Source organism: Ovis aries, chromosome 3 (assembly GCF_016772045.2).
Source record: "Ovis aries strain OAR_USU_Benz2616 breed Rambouillet chromosome 3, ARS-UI_Ramb_v3.0, whole genome shotgun sequence".
NCBI classification, from domain to species: Eukaryota; Metazoa; Chordata; class Mammalia; order Artiodactyla; family Bovidae; genus Ovis; species Ovis aries.
This window is the reverse complement of record NC_056056.1, coordinates 44377005-44395196: the sequence shown is the minus strand read 5'-3', so window position 1 is coordinate 44395196 and position 18192 is coordinate 44377005. Positions and strand designations below refer to the sequence as shown.

The following is an 18192-nucleotide window of genomic DNA, read 5'->3' as shown; positions in this document are numbered from 1 at the left end:
GATCACCACCTGCAAGGTGGAGCTTAAGGTGACCTCCATCTTAAGGTGACCTCCACCTCCACCTCCCTAACCTGGAGGGAGTTAAGGTGACTGGAGGCCACTGCATTGATGAGAGGTAGGTGGGATGGCAGCCGTGGCAACAGAGAGTTTCCTGAGGCTGACGGGCCTCGGTCATTGGTCAGGTGTGAGCAGGCTCTTGGCTTGGCAGTTGAGTATGTTCTGGTGCCAGAGACAGGAGCAGATTTCCAGAAAGAGGAAGTCTACTTAGAAGGAACTTGAAAAGGAACAGGCAGAAAGAGAGGGAAAATAGAATGTGGCCTTTCAGAAGTCAAGAAGAGAGCATTTCAAGGTCTAGGGAGTGGTCAGTTGTCTCAGATGCAGCTGAGAGCTCAAGTTTAAGAGAAACATTGTTATTATTGACTAGATTTAGCAAGGAGGAGGATGTTAATGACCTTGGTAAGAGCAGTTCACTGAACTATGGAGAAAACAAGATTATAGCAGGTGTTTGAGTGAAAAAGAGGTGAGGTGAGGAAGTAGAGGTGAGTGCAGCAGCTTTTTAAGCTTTGACTTTAAGAAGATGGAGAAAAAAGGACAGAAAGGGGTGAGTGTATGTTTTGCTATTTTCTTTGTTTTTTAGATGTAAAATATTTGAGTGTGTTTGTGTCTGTGGAAAGGAATAGATAGGGAAAGGCTGACTCTGAGGCTGGGAGGTTGATGAAGTAGGAATCTTAGGTGGGCACTAGCAGAGAGATTACTTTGGGGCAGGGGACAGCTATTCAGTGACCAGAAGGAAGGGGAAGCAACAGAGGTGGTGATGCGGGAAGGTCCTGAGGATCTGTTCTGGAGGCAGAAGGTCGAGGGCACTGTAGTAGGGGATGGTTTTGTTCGTCCTGTGAATAGGAGCTGAGCTTATCTCGGTGGCTGACAAGGTGTTGGCAAGTTTGCTGGTGGATCACGTGATCATGTATGTGATTTGCCAGCTTTTCCTGAACAAGAAAGCAAATCTCTGGTCTAGGTAATTGGTTGGAGTGTTCACGTGACCCAGATTTTGGTTGTTACCTTTAGAAATGCGAAATGAAGAGACGAAGTGAGAAAGCACCTAGCACAGGCCTTGGCACACAGGCTGCCCAGTAGGGCTTGCCGAATACGCGGATGTTCTTGGCACACTTCCTGTACATATGGAATGTCATTTCAACCTTGTTTTACTGTTTACACAGCTCATTTTCTTTTTGGAAAATTTTGCTTTTGTTGGAAAAAAACAACTTTCTCAATAATCATACCCTTCTGAACCATAACAGGGCAGGTACTGTTAGCTTGTTTGGGGTATTTGGCACTGTCTCCAGGAATAGCAGGAATATGCTACCAAGAACTGGGTTATACTATTGCTAATGGGAACAGTGTGTCTCCATGACTGTGTAATGAATTCAGCTTTTCTTCTAACTGGAAACTAAGTTGTGAACAGACTTGGCAAGGTACAGGTCATAGTAGACAGTTTTTAAAAGATCTTTTAAAAAGTATTTCAGTTTCTGCAGAAAAACTAGATTACATCCTAGAGGGAAGAATGTTGTTTAAATTATGATTTTTCATAATTTCACAGCTACTTTCTTTGTTCATTCCGCAGAGGAAGTTGAGTATTTGACTCATTGTTTTCTCCTACTGAGAGGATAATGTGAGTGGTTTTGTCTCCCCTGCACATTTTGCCATGGGGTCGCTAAGAGTCAGACACGACTGAAAGACTTCACTTTCACTTTTCATGCATTAGAGAAGGAAATGGCAATCCACTCCAGTGTTCTTGCCTGGAGAATCCCAGGGACGGCGGAGCCTGGTGGGCTGCTGTCTATGGGGTCGCACAGAGTGGACACAACTGAAGTGACTTAGCAGCAGCAGCAGCACATTTTGCAGGAGCCTCCTGAGGTTTGCCCCACCTTACCTGTAGATGTTGCCCTGCTGTATATTTACAGTGCCACAGAGGTCTTCATAGAACACTGAATTCTATTCATGTCTTGGAGAAAGAGAAACACGGTGATCAGGCTTGAAAGCAGAGATAGCACTGTGTGTGCTAAGTCATTTCAGTCCTGTCTGACTGTGACCCTTTGCACTGTAGCCCACCAGGCTCCTCTGCTCATGAGATTGTCCAGGCAAGAATACTGCAGTGGGTTGCCATGCCCTCCTCCAGAGGATCTTCCCCACCCAAGGACTGAACCTGTGTCTCTTACTTCTCCTGCATTGGCAGGTGGGTTCTTTACCACTGACGCCATCTGGGGAGTACTGTGACTGACTAAAGTGACTCAGTGAGAGTAACATCTAGGCTGTATCCAGCAGTGCATGGTACTCCCTGTCATCTCCCAACCCCATCCATCTTTGCCTGAGTGGATGTCTTTGTTCATTCTCCTGGGGGAGCTCAGAGGGGAATAGTGGAGAACAGATCTAATAATGTCCCTGGGACTAGGTGTGTCCAGCATAACTTCAGCTGTTGCCAAACAGTCTTCTAACACAGGTCCTCTTGGCTCTGGAAATAAACCGAGCTCTGTGGGATTGCTTGGTGAGGTCCCTGGTGGTGGGTGTGGACAGCATCAGCCACAGAGGGAACTTGTATTGGTATATGGGGTGATTTATGTGAGGAAAGCTGAGCTTGCCACCTAATATAAACTGCAGTAAGCTGTAGACCAAAACTGTCTTGGCTTCCTTCCATGCATGACTGCTGCCTTTCTGTGTGTTTGTGTCTGTGTGCGGAGTCGGGTGAATTTAAGCTGAAACGTAAGTGAAAGTGGAGGTTTCTTTTTTTTTTTTTAAGTGGAGGTTTCTAATAGCAATGCTGACTCGATGACTCTGGACATCTTCTCCCTGGCTGTACGTTGTTAGTTCACACCTTGTGACTTCTTCCCTTTCTTTCCATAGTCCTTTTCTTGTTAACAGTCAGTTCTTCAGTGGGGCCTGTATTTAATTAGCTGCTATATTATAGCAAGACAAGTAGGTATTACTGAAAGCACCACCTAAAGAACCATGGTTCCTTGACATTTGTAGGGGTTAGGTGACTCCCTACCCACTTAACTTGGTGTACAAAGTTCTAAGTAAGGCACTTCACATAGAATTCTGGGCTCCCACCTAAATGATAAACAAGTTTCTACTTGGGAGTTGCCTGTACCTGGGCCCAAAAGTCTCCATTAGCTCAGTTTTGGAATTTAACATTGTTCTTGGATCAGCTTATTTTATTTCACCCCAAATATTTGAAAGCTAATTTAGAAGTAAATTTTAAATTTAAACTGAAGTTCTCAAGATACCAATCTTGGGAAGATTTGAATCAAGACCAAAAGTGTATTTAATATATCTTTTGGCTGAAGGCAGATGGCCTAGTGTTAAAGTCATTGTGAGGCTGGGACCTTTGATCACTGTTACATAGAGAATAAAGGAGGATACATGATCACCATTATATATAGATTAAATTTGGGGGATACAAGAAAATTTGTTTAGCCTCCATAGACTCAGTCGTAAGGAACTGTCTTCTTAAAGCATTCTAGTAAAATGCATGTTTTGAAGTTTGACTAATATGAAGAAAACATTTTTTCCCTAAATACTTTATATTCTTTATCATATGTGGATCAAAGATGTTTTATAATGAATATATGTAATATTGGGGTTTTTTTCTTTCCTGGTGAAACTTTAAGGCTCCAGGGTTGACTTTTGGTTTTTAATTCATCTGTACAGATGATATGAGTCAGTGTCATTGAAGTTAAAAAGAAAAAAGGTTATATTGAACAAAAAAAGGATTTTGGCAGAGTTTTATTAAAACTGAAACATAATTCTGATTGTTTGGTTGATATTTTTTAACAGGCCATCTAGAACTACACATGCTGCTAGCCATGTATGTTGATTTACATTAATATTAAATAAAATTAAAATTTCAATTACTCAGCTGCATTTAGCACTGTGTCTGGAGGGTGACAAAATGGTGAAAAATGCTATCCTGGTGATCTTTTGACTGCATACCTAAAAATATGAAGAAATTTCTTTTTACATTGTTTACATTTTTGTAAATTTTCTGCCCTGAAATGACAGGCTGCCCATTCCTAAGAGATAATGGAAAACTCATAACTCAGGTGTTGAATAGTGTCTGAAACCCTAAGCCCTGCCATTTTGTACTGTTATTAACTGTATTTGAAAGAGCAGCGTTTTCTCAGACTCACACTTTTAGAACCATGGTTACACTTGTAGTATTATTTTTCATTCTTTTAATCTTTTAATTCAAAGCTGAGGGTATATTGTTTCTTAAATTCAAATGAAGAGAATCCATTTTCTGATTCACTAAACTAAGACTTCAGAACATGTATTCTATTCAATTTTAACACCTACAAATGGAATAAAAAAACTTACTTAAGGCTCGATTTGCCATAGAATCTGTCAACCTGTATTACATTTCTTTGTCAGTCTCCCCTTCTCTCAGATCTGCTGCATACAGAAATATCAACTTTATTAAATGAAAGCAATTGTCTGGGAAAATCTGCATTAATTTGGAATCTCCTGAAGCATAAATAAGTCACTTTAAAAAAAAGAACGCTAATTAAACCTTGAGGACATTGTGTTAAGTGAAATAAGTCAGTCACAAAAGACAAGTCCATTGTGACTCATGTCTGAGCCACCTGGAGTAGCCAGACTCATGGAGATAGAAAGTAGAAAAGTTTTTTCTCATTGTTTCTCGTTGTTTTCTAATGAATTTAGGTCTAGTTTTGCAGGATGAAAGAGTTCTGGTTTTATTTCTTCAGTCCCCTTAAGTATTATCTATCCTCCACCATGATATAACTAAAGAGTACATTTGATGACCTATTTCATAAAAGAAAAGTAACAACAAGTGTTCTGTAAATGGATAGAAAATACACTGTGATCTTTTTAAAAGCTCCGTTCTTATTGTAAGATGTTTAGACTTGTTTGTGCCTCTCCTTCTAACAGAAGAATTTGAGCTTCCACTGTCATTGTTCCTTTCCTGTGAGGAAGAAATTGAAGATTAAGCCTCTGTGCTCATTTCAAACTTGTTTTACTATTTACACAGCTCATTTTCTTTCAGGCAAACTTGCTTTTGTTGAAAAAAAAACTTTCAGATTGCAAAAAATCACACCCTTGTGAACCATACCAGGGCAGGCATTGGTAGCCTGCTCCGAGTGTTTGGCCCTGTCTCCAGGATTTCACGAGTATGTTACCCAGAACTGTGTGATCATATGCACACTTGTCCAGAACCTAAGCAGACTCATAGTGCACCAGAAACATGTACAGATGTGAATGAATTTGTGCATCCTGTTTGCTATGTTGATGCACATTGAGAATTCAGTGCTTTTGAAGGTAGTCCAAGAGAAGTATATTCTCACCAGCCAGCCAAAATATTTGTAGACTGTAACTTTTCCCCCTCTTGTGCTCCATTGTACTGTAAGTGAACCACTGAACTACTTCTGTGTGCAAGGGAAGTTGCTGATAAGAACTTAATTTTGACCATAAGGGCCCTGGACATTAAAGAAAATGTAGCTGAAACTCTACAGAAAAAGCAAACCTCTTCAAGGAAGCATGGAAATAACCTTGGTGTTGATTTGGTTTAACCTCTTAACAACTTTAAAAAATTTTTCAGATTCAGCCCTATGAGAAGATAAAGGCCAGGGGCTTACCTGATAATGTATCCTCTGTGCTGAACAAGCTGGTGGTGGTGAAACTCAATGGCGGTTTGGGAACCAGCATGGGCTGCAAAGGCCCAAAGAGTCTGATTGGCGTGAGGAACGAGAATACCTTTCTGGATCTGACCGTTCAGCAAATCGAAGTGAGTTGGAACGTTGAGCCTTTCTCATGAGCTACCAAAATGATTTTCAGTTTTCAGGTTACTGTAAATGTTACCTTAGAAAATAACAGATGAGGATTTGAGCTAGTCAAGGAGCATGCTATCTTTAGTCTCTTTATTAGTGTGTTAAAAAAGGTTTGGTGTTCCTAAAAGCAAATCCTTAGAGTGATGTGAAAGCTTTTGATCTTTAAATAGCGTTTGTGGTGCTGGAATCTCTGGGTCTCTTCAGATTCTCCTTTGATCTCCCTGCCTCTCTCCCCTCCTTCTCTCTAGGGGTAGCCTTCATCAGAGCTGGGATGATCTGACTTTATTAGCCCCCTTTTGGAGGCTGGGGAGAATTTCATGTATCTGGCTGGGTACCGTGGATGCTAAGAACTGTCACTGACTTCTCTTTTACATAAATCATAAAGTCCTTAGTCATAGACCATAAGCTCTTAACAGGCAGTGGCCCCTGTCTTTTTCATCTCTATATCCCTAGTTTCTCATACAGTGCCAGCAATCATTATAATAGCAGTAGCAGCAGCTAAGGAGAAGGCAATGGCAACCCACTCCAGTGTTCTTGCCTGGAGAATCCCAGGGATGCAGGAGCCTGGTGGGCTGCTGTCTGTGGAGTCGCACAGAGTCAGACACGACTGAAGCAACTTAGCAGCAGCAGCAGCAGCAGCAGCAGCAGCTAACATTTATCCAGCACTTACTAAGTATCATTCTGAGCTCTTTACATGAATTGACTCATTTGCTCCTCTCAACAACTCTGTAAGATAAGCACTGTTATCATAACCATTTTACAGATGAGGAAACCAAGACACAGAGAGGTTGATTTATGCCCAGGCCTCCCTAGCTAGTTAGTAAGTGCAGAATCAAACAGTGAACACAGAGCAGTCTGACTTCTAAGATTGTATTTTCTCCTCACTTTGTGCTGCCTCTTAGCTCTTCCTAGAGATAGAAAAGATATCAGTTAGGCTATTATTCACAGTCCTTCACATGATTCCTGAGAATAGGGAGACGTCTTTGTAACATTTGTACTTTCGTTCCCACAGTACTTTGGACACAGAGTAAATATGTAGTCTGTATTTGCCCATCCAGTGAGGCCACAGGGCACTGTGGCTTGGCACACAGCCCCAGAGTTGGACTCTGGGGGCTGGGAGGGGTGTCCTGGCTCTGCCACTGACCTGCTGCTTCTCTGGGCCTCAGTTTAGCCATCCATGAAATGGAGGCAGTAGTTCCTGTCTCACAGGATTGGGATGTAATGAGCAAGTACATGGTGAAGATGCCAGTTATAGTTTATTTCAAGTCTATATATTCTGCTGTTATAGATGATATGAACATTTTGTGATCAACCATTGAGAGTTAATTTTATACTTTGAAACAAAAGAATAGTAAGTCTGAGTGACCTGATTGTTGTTTTCCTCCCTAGCACTTGAACAAAACCTACGATACTGATGTTCCTCTTGTTCTAATGAACTCTTTTAACACGGATGAAGATACCAAAAAAATACTACAGAAGTATAATCACTGTCGTGTGAAAATCTACACGTTTAATCAAAGCAGGTACAAGGAGTAAAAGAATTAACTCTGTGGGATGTTACTTCCAGAAAGGAGGACTTCTTTGTTTTGTTTAAACAGAGCAGCCTCAAGATGTACATGTGCCAAACTGTCTACAGGTGTTTAAATGCCTTTAAAGGCTAAACATTAGTTAACAGATACGTGGCAGTTATAATCACTCTGTGGGTATGTAACTTGAACTTCTTAAAAGAGAATCTGCCTGAGATTTTGGTTCTCAAAAGTGGTAAGAAGCAGACATCCCTGAGTACCAACCTGCTGTTGATTTTCTGGGAAAGGAAGAGAACCACCCCTGAATATATCTATTGGTAAGAATGGACAGTATTTCCCAAATAGAGAGCATTTCCTTTTTTTTCAAGGAAAAGAACAACCTCACCACCAAATAAGTTTGAGAAAATTTACTTAATATGTCTTTCCTTTTGAAGAGTCATAAAACATATGAATATCTTAAAAATATGGGGTGTCTTCCCATCTGAATGACCATGGAATAATTCTTTTTTGCAGCAAATATCACTATGTAGGAAGCTGGTTTTTTGGTCAACACAGATAATGAGAGATTTTCTTAAATAGATTGACTTATGATTAAATTACTATGATGGATTTAAAAGGAGGGAAATTTTATTTAACTTTACATGCATTGTTTTTTACTCGAACATCTGGAATACTCTACAGAGTTGATACTGAAAAAGAAATTTTGTTTTCTTAAGGTACCCAAGGATTAATAAAGAATCATTACTGCCTGTAGCAAAGAATGTATCATACTCAGGGGAAAATACAGAAGCTTGGTATCCTCCGGGTCATGGAGATATTTATGCCAGTTTCTACAACTCTGGTTTGCTCGACACCTTTATAGGAGAAGGCAAAGAATATATTTTTGTGTCCAACATAGATAATCTGGGTGCCACAGTGGATCTTTATATTCTTAATCATCTCATGAACCCACCCAATGGAAAACCTTGTGAATTTGTCATGGAAGTCACAAATAAAACCCGAGCGGATGTAAAGGTAAATACTGAGAGGAAGCAGTTTGGGGATTTACATCTTCACATTTCATAGTTGCAATTCTTTATTGAAAAGTTTCTAAGCTTAGAAACTTGATAACATCACTGTAAGCTAGAGTGGGATAGTGTTCTAGAGTATCTTGAGTTCTATCTGATATAACAGTGTGTAATATACATCCAGATTTAATAGTAGTAAAATCATTTTTCTTTTCAAACAATCTATATGGGCAATTTTAACTAAAAAACAATTCCACACATATTTATAGGATTATCTGAAACATATGTGAAAACACTGTTCCAACCATTAATATTCTAGTTGGATGCTTAAGTGTTTTTAATTGTTCTTTTAATGGAAATTTACTTCTATTTCTACAGTATGTATTTCTCTCTGTATATGTTTTATCACTGTAATATCTTTTGTTATAAACCAAAAAGAGCAGTTTTATACAAAGCAAAAGTTAGTTTTTTCCTCTTGCATGTTTAGTGATGATGATATTTGGCCTTTGATCGAATAGCACACAAGGTTTTTCACTTAGCTCCAGGGCGTGAGAAAAGTGGGCAGTGTGTGATACCATGGCTGGTCCTTGGGCTGGGTTCCGTTTCTCTTGCAGATGTCCCCCTCACACACGAGTGAACATTCCCCTTTTCCTGCACCTCACGGCCTCTAGGCTAAGGCCACTCTGAAATCTCTTCTCTTCCACTTGTGCCTCTGTCTTGACTTTACTCCCCTCATCCCAGACGCAGTCAGAGCAGGGTCTGAGGTGGCAGGATTGGTCGTTCGGTGATGGACAGTGGTTTGAGAATAAGAGGAATGTCTGTTTCTGGAACAGTTGTTTGGAAAGTAAGGAGAACGCTGAGGTACCCCCAGGACTTCTGTTATGGACAAGAGGGAGTACAAAACAACTGACAACCTGAATTATTTCCTTTGGTTCTACTTTCATACATATGTTACTTTGTATCCCAGATCAAATCACTGCCATTGCCTTTTATTTCTGGGGGATTTTGTCATCAGTGACTTTTCTGTATCATTCATAGACTGTAAACAATGTGGTTTGGTTATAATTGGGAGCGATGTGGAAGCATTCACTCTTCTCTGCCTTTCTAGGGTGGGACACTCACTCAGTATGAAGGCAAACTGAGACTGGTGGAAATTGCTCAAGTGCCAAAAGCGCATGTTGATGAGTTCAAATCTGTATCAAAATTCAAAATATTTAACACAAACAACCTATGGATCTCTCTTGCTGCAGTTAAAAGACTGCAGGAGCAGAATGCTATTGACATGGAAATCATTGTAAATCCAAAGGTAAGCCAAAGTTGCAGACCACTGGGCTCCCTGGTTGCAGTCACAGCACACCACACACAGACTCACTGTCCACTGCCTCTGGCCCATCTAGTCCCTGGGTCACTCCCTTTGGCCTAGTTAGTTTCTTCCATTCCTGGCCCTCTCCTTGAGTCGACACCCATCCCTTAGTTTGCCAAGCAGTCTGTGGTGTCCTTACTTGACCCTGGGCTGTGGTAGCAGCAAGAGCACTGGGGCCCAAAGTAGAGGATCTACCTCAGTCTTGATGCTCTGGTACTTAGAGGCCTCTTGGCCCCAGTCATCTGCATGGGTTTTCTGAACCTTCAGCTCTTTATTGTAAAATGGAAATGTTACTGAACCAGAGAGTTATGATGCTGAAAAAGATCACATATGTCTAAGCACCTCCCAGTGCTTCAGAGATATCAGCTCTCAAAATTTGTTTCCTTCAGTGGATCTCTGAAACCACTCCCCAGATAACTAGCCCATATAGAACCAAGTTACTAAAACCTGTTTCTTTCTCCTGTTCCCTTTCTTACAGACTTTGGATGGAGGCCTGAATGTCATTCAGTTAGAGACTGCAGTAGGGGCTGCCATTAAAAGTTTTGAGAACTCTCTAGGTATTAATGTTCCTAGAAGCCGTTTTCTGCCTGTCAAAACCACGTCAGATCTCTTGCTTGTGATGTCAAACCTCTATAGCCTTAATGCAGGATCTTTGACAATGAGTGAAAAGCGGGAATTTCCTACAGTGCCCTTGGTTAAATTAGGCAGTTCTTTCACAAAGGTATGTAATTATAAATATGATATACATGTGAATTTGTATTTCTTCATGTGTAATTAGAAAGATAGGATACACACGTGGAGTCTGATTACAGTCTTTGCTGCTAATCTATTATATTCCTCCAACTCTGATATCTTTTAATCAACCATAGAAGAGGAAGATGTAACTCACTTTTTAACTGCTTGCTGTATAGAGCAGTAAAGAATGTTTCCATTTTAAGATATTATATCTTATGTCTTATCTAAGACCATTACTGCTTTCATCAGTGAGAGAATGTTAATTCTGATTTAACAAAACCTATTGAGCCTCTGCCATGTGCAAGGCAGTGTTCTAGGTATTTAGCAGTAAATAAAACAGGCTAAAATCTTAGCCTTCCTGGATATTCTAGTGGGGTAAGAAGCAAGTAAGTCAAACGTATAATATGCCAAGAGGTGGCAAATGCTAAATAAAGGAGTGGGGAACGTGTGGGCGTGGTGGTGGTGGTGACATTTTACATTGGGTGGCCTCAGAGGTTTATCTGCAGGTATCCGGGGCATATTCTAAGCAAGAGGAATAGCAAGCATAGTAAAACCTGACTCTGATGTGTTAAGTGGAATCCAAAAAAATGTAATCACATAAAATGCTGTGAGGCTAATGAAGTGACAGGGTTTAGCGTTTGTGTGGCCTATGCCATCCAAGTCTATTCTAGTCCTGCTTGTAGCTTAGTGTCACCTGGTTCGGATATCTGCACTGCCCTTATACATTCCTGGGCTGTGATTCTGGGTCCTGTGGCCAGGTTGGAATTTCCAGGACAGCATCATGCATTTTAGAAGTCTCCCTGTCTTTGGTGCCTCCCTCATCTGCCTGCTCAGGCTGGGAAAATCATGGTGCTACATGGACCCGCCATCTTCCCAGATCCTGAGATGGAATTTCCATTTTCCACCTAACCTCATCTTCCCTTCCTTCCCTCCCACTCTTTCTAGCCTCTTCCATACCCTGCAAGAGATAAGAACTTTAGGCTGTCTCAGTTTGAGAACAGGGGTTGAGAGGGCAATGGCTAGTTGCTCTGAGGAAGAACATGTTTTAGGGTTCCTAAAGCACAGTGAGCAAGTGAGCAATGGGGGTGGGAGATAGATGGTCAAAGACATAACAGGCCAGATTGTGTAGAACCTTGTAATTGAGTATTGGGAGTGTGGCTTTTTTCTTCTCGGGGTTGAGAAGCCATTGGAGAAAGTCAATGAAGGGATGAAGTGACCAACCTGGTGAGCAAGGGTAGAATCAGGGAGACCCGGGAATAGGCTGTCACTGGAATTCTGGCTTGGAGCAGGGAGGCTGCAGGGGAAATAGTGAAAAACGTTAACATTATGAAATATTTTGTAATTTGTACCTACAGGATTTACTGGGTAGGAGGGTAAAAGAGAATAGTACAGATGGCTCTAAGGTTTTTGGCCTGTGTGACTGGAAATGTGGAGTTGTCTTTTACTGAGGGTGTGGAAAGCTTGGATAGAGCAGGTTTAGGGGGAGCATAATGGACAGTTAGATTTTGGAGATAGTGTACTTGGACTTTCAAATGGAGAAGCTGAATATATGAGTCTGGAGGTCAGAGGAAAAATCTAGAAACAAGGTAAATTTGAGAGTTGTCAGTTTATAACTGGGTATTTAAAACCATAAGGATCACTGAGGGAGTTAATGGCGTGGTAGGGAGTCAAGAACTGAGCCCTGAGGAACGCCAAGGCTGGAGGATGCGGATATGGTGGAGGAAGCAGCAAAGGTGACTGCAGAGCTGCAGATGAAGAACTGGGTAGAAAACCATGACTGTGTGTGGCCTGAAGCCAAATGAAGAAAATGTTTCACGAGAGAGGAACTGGTCATTTGTAGTCAAGTGCTGTGGCCAACTCAAGGATGATGAGTGAGAACTCAAAATTTGCTGTAACAGTATAGAGGTTCTGGAGCCTGACTGGCATGGATTTAAGAGAGAATAGAAAAGAAATTGAAGATACTGAATGCGAAAACTTATTCAAGAGTTTTGCCTTAAAGAAAAACATAAAAATGAGTCTATAGGTAGAGAGGGATATAAGGTTTTCGAGTTCTGTTTTTAAGTTGGGAGAATTTGTAGCATGTTCTATAATGGCAACCCACTCCAGTACTCTTGCCTGGAAAATCCCATGGACGGAGAAGCCTGCAGGCTACCGCCCATGGGGTCACAAAGAGTCGGACAGGACTGAGCGACTTCACTTTCACACATTGATGCAAACTGATAGAATCAAGAGGGAAGGAGCACTGAAGAGGGAGAAAGGAGCATTGCTTCACAGTATCTTTGGGCAGTAACCATAAGAAGGGTTAGTCTTAAGTTGAAATAGAAATGGTCTGACCCCAGAACTAGGAGAGACAGGTAACTCCAGAGCAAGTGGGTGGTAGTGGTAAAGGCCAGTGTAAATTTTCCTGTTGCTTTTGTGCTTCTCAGCAAAATAGGAAACAAGGCCATAGAGGACAATTTCTAGTGCCAGTAAATCTAAGGAAGTAAGAGGCAAAGATAGTGATCTTGATACTTTGTGTTGGTGTTCTTCCAGAACTGTATTCCATTTCTTGTTAATCCTACCCATTTCATAAAGCCCAGCTCCAGTCTAGCTTGCTTCAAACCATGATGATCTCTTTTCCAACTAACTCCAGATTATGTGAACCACTCACCTGGCTTTTAGCATGGTGGTTATTTTTTACTTACTACTATTTTAATGTCCAATCTACTCAGCTGTAGCATAAACACTTGATTGTGGGGACAAAGTTTACCTCCTGGTCTCTACTACACAGGCTATATAAGCTCTCACTACTCACATAATGAGTCCTTAATAAATAGGGTTCTTCCCATAAAAGGCCTGAGCTTGGCCATAAACAGAATGTTAAACTTGAACTGTAAACCTTGTTAATTTAATCCCTGTTTTTCTGTTAACCGATTTTTGAAACAATTTTTATGTTTCCATTTTTCTTTCAGGTTCAGGATTATCTAAGAAGATTTGAAAGTATACCAGATATGCTTGAACTGGATCACCTCACAGTTTCAGGAGATGTGACATTTGGCAAGAATGTTTCATTAAAGGTGTGTTATGATGAAAATTATAGTTCTTATAGTTTTGTAAGACAGGTTTCATCCTCTAGTCCTAAATTTACCTTTATTTTAAGGAATATTTCTTACTCTGTACCAGATTGCTTATAAGATATGCATTTTCAAAATGAAATAGCTTACTTCATTATTTAGTATTAATACTGTCATCCATAGACATACAACACTTATAAGATATGCATTTTCAAAATGAAATAGCTTCCTTCAATATTTAGTATTAATACTGTCATCCATAGACATACAACATAGTCAAAATATAATCATAATTGTTGTGTATAGGAATTCTGTGGAACATAGCATTCAAATGGAAAGCAAACACTATTAAATAATTGAATTGGTACTATTTTATTGAAATATGACAGTCTTTAAAATTGAATCACTGATAAATTAGCATTCACTAAAGATGACTATTTGAAAGTAGAAAAAAATAACAACTCCATTTATACTGATTATAATCTATTCCTGTTAAAGTAAAATGTCATCAGTATGAAGATGTTCGTTCACATTACTACAGTGCTTGAGTACTTTGAGTATCATTCCAGCCTAGCATAAGGAATAGGAAGGACTATGGGTGTGAATATTCAAGTTCAGAACCAAAGATACAACACTTTTTTCCTAATCAAGTATTTTTTTAATTTCATACCTAGATTTCATGTGTTCTTATTAAAGTGACTTAAAGATCTTGAAAAAACAAAAAGATATATATAATTATTGCTGATACTGCCTTATCTAAACAGTGTTACTTAAATATGAATCATAAAACTGTTCTTTAAAAAAACAAACAAACCTGTATGTAGATAAAAACCAAGCACCGTGTAGTTTCTGAAGGCAGATAATGCTGGTGGCCTTGCAAGTAGTTCTTTGAAAGGGCCAGTCATGCTGTGGCACTGGTCCACTTCCCACTCCTAGATTCCTTGCCTCCTTATCAGAGATGGTACCAGAACTACTGCCAGCGCTGTGACAGGACACATTACAGTTTCCTTTAACAGGCCATTTGTTTTTCATATTTCATATTGCTTATAAATATGCTTACTCCATTGTAAGTGAAGTTCTACATAAACTTGATAACTGTATGAAAATCAACTGCATTTCAGCTTGCCGTTGCAATTACTCTTGTTTTTTCTGTCACTTAGGGAACGGTTATCATCATCGCAAATCACGGTGACCGAATTGACATCCCACCTGGAGCAGTATTAGAGAACAAGATTGTATCTGGGAACCTGCGTATCTTGGACCACTGAAATGAAAAATACTGTACACACTTTATACTCATTATGGGCTAAACAGTTTCTCACAATGAAAAGTTCCTCTAAGATTATAAAATAGGCAGGTACTGTTCTATGTTACTGTACCCTGCAGTGTTAATTTTTAAAGTAGAGTTTTCTGCAGTATGCTTTTAGTCTAAGAAAAGCACAGATGGAAGCAATACTTTTCTTTTTGGAAGAAGATCCTGAAAGTTAATTCATCTGAAAGTGCAATATTGTTTAATCTTAAAACTGAGGCAGCTCTGCTGGAAAATCTTTTAACAGAGGCCTCAGTGATGGTCATTTTGAACTGCTTGTGATTTCAAAAATAAAGCTGTGAAGCAATACATGTGTACACTCATACTTTTCAATGCTAACTTTATGAAATGCTGAAGAAAAAATTTGGTTTACTCTTGCCAAACAGTTGAAAGATTTACTCTATCAATTGAAATATTTGCTCCTGGAATATATAAGTACTCACTGGCCAGTTACCTAACAAATCCAGTTTTTACATTTCTGAGAATTAACCACGTCATTATTTCCATAGGAATTAAACTTGAAGGTATATCTTTCATCTAGTTCTGAAACTGGGATGCCTGCCATGCTTTCCACAGACTCTCCATTTACTGAAACAAAGTGGTATTTCTTTTCCCAGCTGAAGGGGGTGGGGTGGGCAGAGGTAGTGCATTTCTTTCACATCCTTGTTCTCTAGTATAGCAGGGTGAGGGCGTAACTTTATAAAAAAGTTCCCTTTCCTTGAAGCTTCATTGCTTGAAGCTGCTTTGCTGTCACTGAAAATGTTCTTGAATAACCTTCCAAATCCAGGTCTGCTGACAGTTTGAATTTTGGCTTTTCTCTAAGAATCGATTACATTTTTCAGTTCTTCCATGCTTGTTTTTGAGTAAGCTGCTTATTTAAAATTTACTGTATACTATTAAAAAAAGTTGTCTTTTAAAGTCTGGTAATTTTTTACAGCTTTATTTTAGACAGACAGTTTAAGAACCAATGACATACCTCTGTAATAAGGATAAAGGAAAGAAAGAAAACAGGCTTTCCTTTTAGAAAACCAAAGAGCACAAAATAAGACTATTTCATTGTACATAATCACCACAAGGTTAGGCACTCTGACAGGGTTAGGCAAGATTCCTGGTGTGAAGTGAGGCACAGGCACTTTCATTTAATTCTAATTTTGAAGGTAGGTATTATAAAAGTCTTTAATTTAAGTAATTTACTCATCACCTTATATTTCTGGCCCCAACACAGCAGCCTATATTTTAAAAGTTCTATCTATCCCTGGTCTTTGTTCATATACACACTGAAAGTAACTTACAAACAAGAACCCAAGGAGGCGGGGGGCATACTTCAATGTTATCTAAATGTTAAAATGAGAACTCAAAATTAGGCAGAATATATGAAAATGTATTCTTGCCCCTAAAAATAAAAAGGAAAGAAACACCCCAACCCTTCATAGATACTTTTATAAAAATACAGCTGTTAAACTGCAGGCTTTCATATACCACATCTGATAAGTATTTAAATTAATAGTTGCATAAATAAACACCAAAATCTTACTCTTTAATTATTACTTGTGATTAGCCTTTCAAGTATTTAGACTATTCTGGAAGGCTTTACGCAGTTGACATAGAGCGGTGATAAGAAGATAAAATTTGCAACACACAAAGCCTGAAACTTAACATTGGTCACTAAAACAAAAACTGAATTCCTAAATCCAAGCAATCAAAAGATGTTTATTTTTTATAGAAAGATCTGTAAAAAAATAATTTTTCAAACAGCTTTACTTTCATAGAGAAAACTTTCTACAGAGGTTGAGTAAGATTTTAATATTTTAAATTGTACCATCATTAAATAAAGTGGGACACCATATGAATTTCATTGCACTGGAAGAAATGCAAAGCATTTTTTAATATAAAGTATACAGAGCATTCTAGTCAACTACAGCTGTGTTACAGCTATGTGTTCTTTTGGATTTGGTCCAAAGAAACCTGAGTCTGTTTCCAGAGAGAATGAAAAATGTTATAGACACCTGATCAGTTACTCCTCACTGAAGGAAGCACACAAATGGCATTCCTTGTAGATCCCACTGAATCCCACTTTCCCTACACTGACACACTCCTTTTCCCCTTCCCCAATCCCGGTTCACGGTGGGCTCCAGATTCAGTTCTTGAGTCACAGGCGTCCATGTTTCCATCATAAACACACATCCCCTGGTCAGATGAACTACCCAGTTTTCCAGTATGTCATCACCTTTTCTGTTCCCAGATCTCGGCCATATTTAGGTCCAAATCTTGAAGGCCTTTTAAGGCTTGAAGATTTCCAGTGTAAAAAGCTACATCTGCTGTGACCAACCTAAACATTGGAGAGAAAATTTTTTTAATCTCATGCTTTCATTTCAAATAAAGTAGCTGTGCTCACAAAGTAAAAGACCTATCCTAGCTTCTAGACTGACTGTGATTTAAAATTTGGATGCCCTAGGGACCAAATGTCAATATATTTCTCTTAGTAGGATTCCTACTATCATATAGTTAGATCATATAATGCTGTCTCTTTCAACAGTTTTGTTGAAACAATTCTGTCTCTCCAAAAGACTGGAGTCAGTTTCATAAATAAATTTATCTTAAAACAGTATGAAACAGAAAAATAATGGTATAAGTTTTTTTTTTTTGATCAGTTGTCACTAGAGTATACGTGTATGTCACTAGTGAACTCAAGAAAAAGAAAGACAAGGTTTCCTGAGTTCCATCTTAAAAAAAATGAAGGCTGGTACTCACATGTAAGTACTACTGGATACAAAGCTTGATACTGATAATATAACAATACTTGACAAAAAGCCAAGAATTACACTTTTGAGTATTTAGCTGTCATATTAATGCTTATCCTTGAAAAAACACTCCTGGAAAGAAGGCTCAGATAAATATCATAGCTCCACACACAAGAAATAGGGACCAGTCTGATGAGACATATATGTTGACAGATGTGGCCCACAGAGAAAAAAACCAGATCTTGATTTAGTATTTTATAAAGAAAGTGGAAACGCAGCTTTGATATTTTAAAGAGCATGTAAGGTCTGGATTGCTGGACTACAAGGGGGCAAGGATATTTTTATGTACTAGAGTCTACAGATACCTTTGTACTTGTGTACTTAATGTTTCAGCTTTTGTCACATGGCAGAATTTAGTTACAACCATATTTTTGTTTGAAATTTCTGGTTCAGAGTGCTTTATAATTCATAAAAGAATAAATTATGTTTTCTGTGATAATAGGATCAGTAAATACACTGAAACTAACAGCAGAGGCTCTGAAAAGAACAAAGTCTTTTTAAGGCAAGTTTCCCACATTAAAAATTAACCAAAATTAACATAAATCTCCATTTTAAAAG

At 39.2% G+C, this 18192-nt stretch overlaps 2 protein-coding genes across 14 annotated transcripts in view; one reads left to right on the top strand and one right to left on the bottom strand.

The window, feature by feature from the left end:
• UGP2 (UDP-glucose pyrophosphorylase 2) overlaps nucleotides 1-15142 on the top strand; it is a 56558-nt gene extending 41416 nt beyond the window's left edge. For 6 of the 10 annotated variants that reach the window (XM_060412075.1, XM_060412074.1, XM_060412073.1 and 3 more), the window contains 6 exons: nucleotides 5612-5797; nucleotides 7230-7363; nucleotides 8083-8380; nucleotides 9482-9679; nucleotides 10215-10457; nucleotides 13423-15142. In XM_060412075.1, coding sequence (XP_060268058.1) covers nucleotides 5612-5797; nucleotides 7230-7363; nucleotides 8083-8380; nucleotides 9482-9679; nucleotides 10215-10457; nucleotides 13423-13644 — 1281 coding nt within the window. In that variant the 3' untranslated portion in view covers nucleotides 13645-15142. The remainder of the gene's footprint in view (nucleotides 1-5611; nucleotides 5798-7229; nucleotides 7364-8082; nucleotides 8381-9481; nucleotides 9680-10214; nucleotides 10458-13422) is intronic. The other 4 variants (XM_042245997.2, XM_012168489.4, XM_042245996.1 and 1 more) reach the window with 1 other exon arrangement.
• Nucleotides 13881-18192, bottom strand: part of VPS54 (VPS54 subunit of GARP complex) — a 99338-nt gene continuing 95026 nt past the window's right edge. For all 4 annotated transcript variants that reach the window (XM_027966698.3, XM_027966699.3, XM_060412061.1 and 1 more), the window contains one exon: nucleotides 13881-17162. In XM_027966698.3, coding sequence (XP_027822499.1) covers nucleotides 17057-17162 — 106 coding nt within the window. In that variant the 3' untranslated portion in view covers nucleotides 13881-17056. The remainder of the gene's footprint in view (nucleotides 17163-18192) is intronic.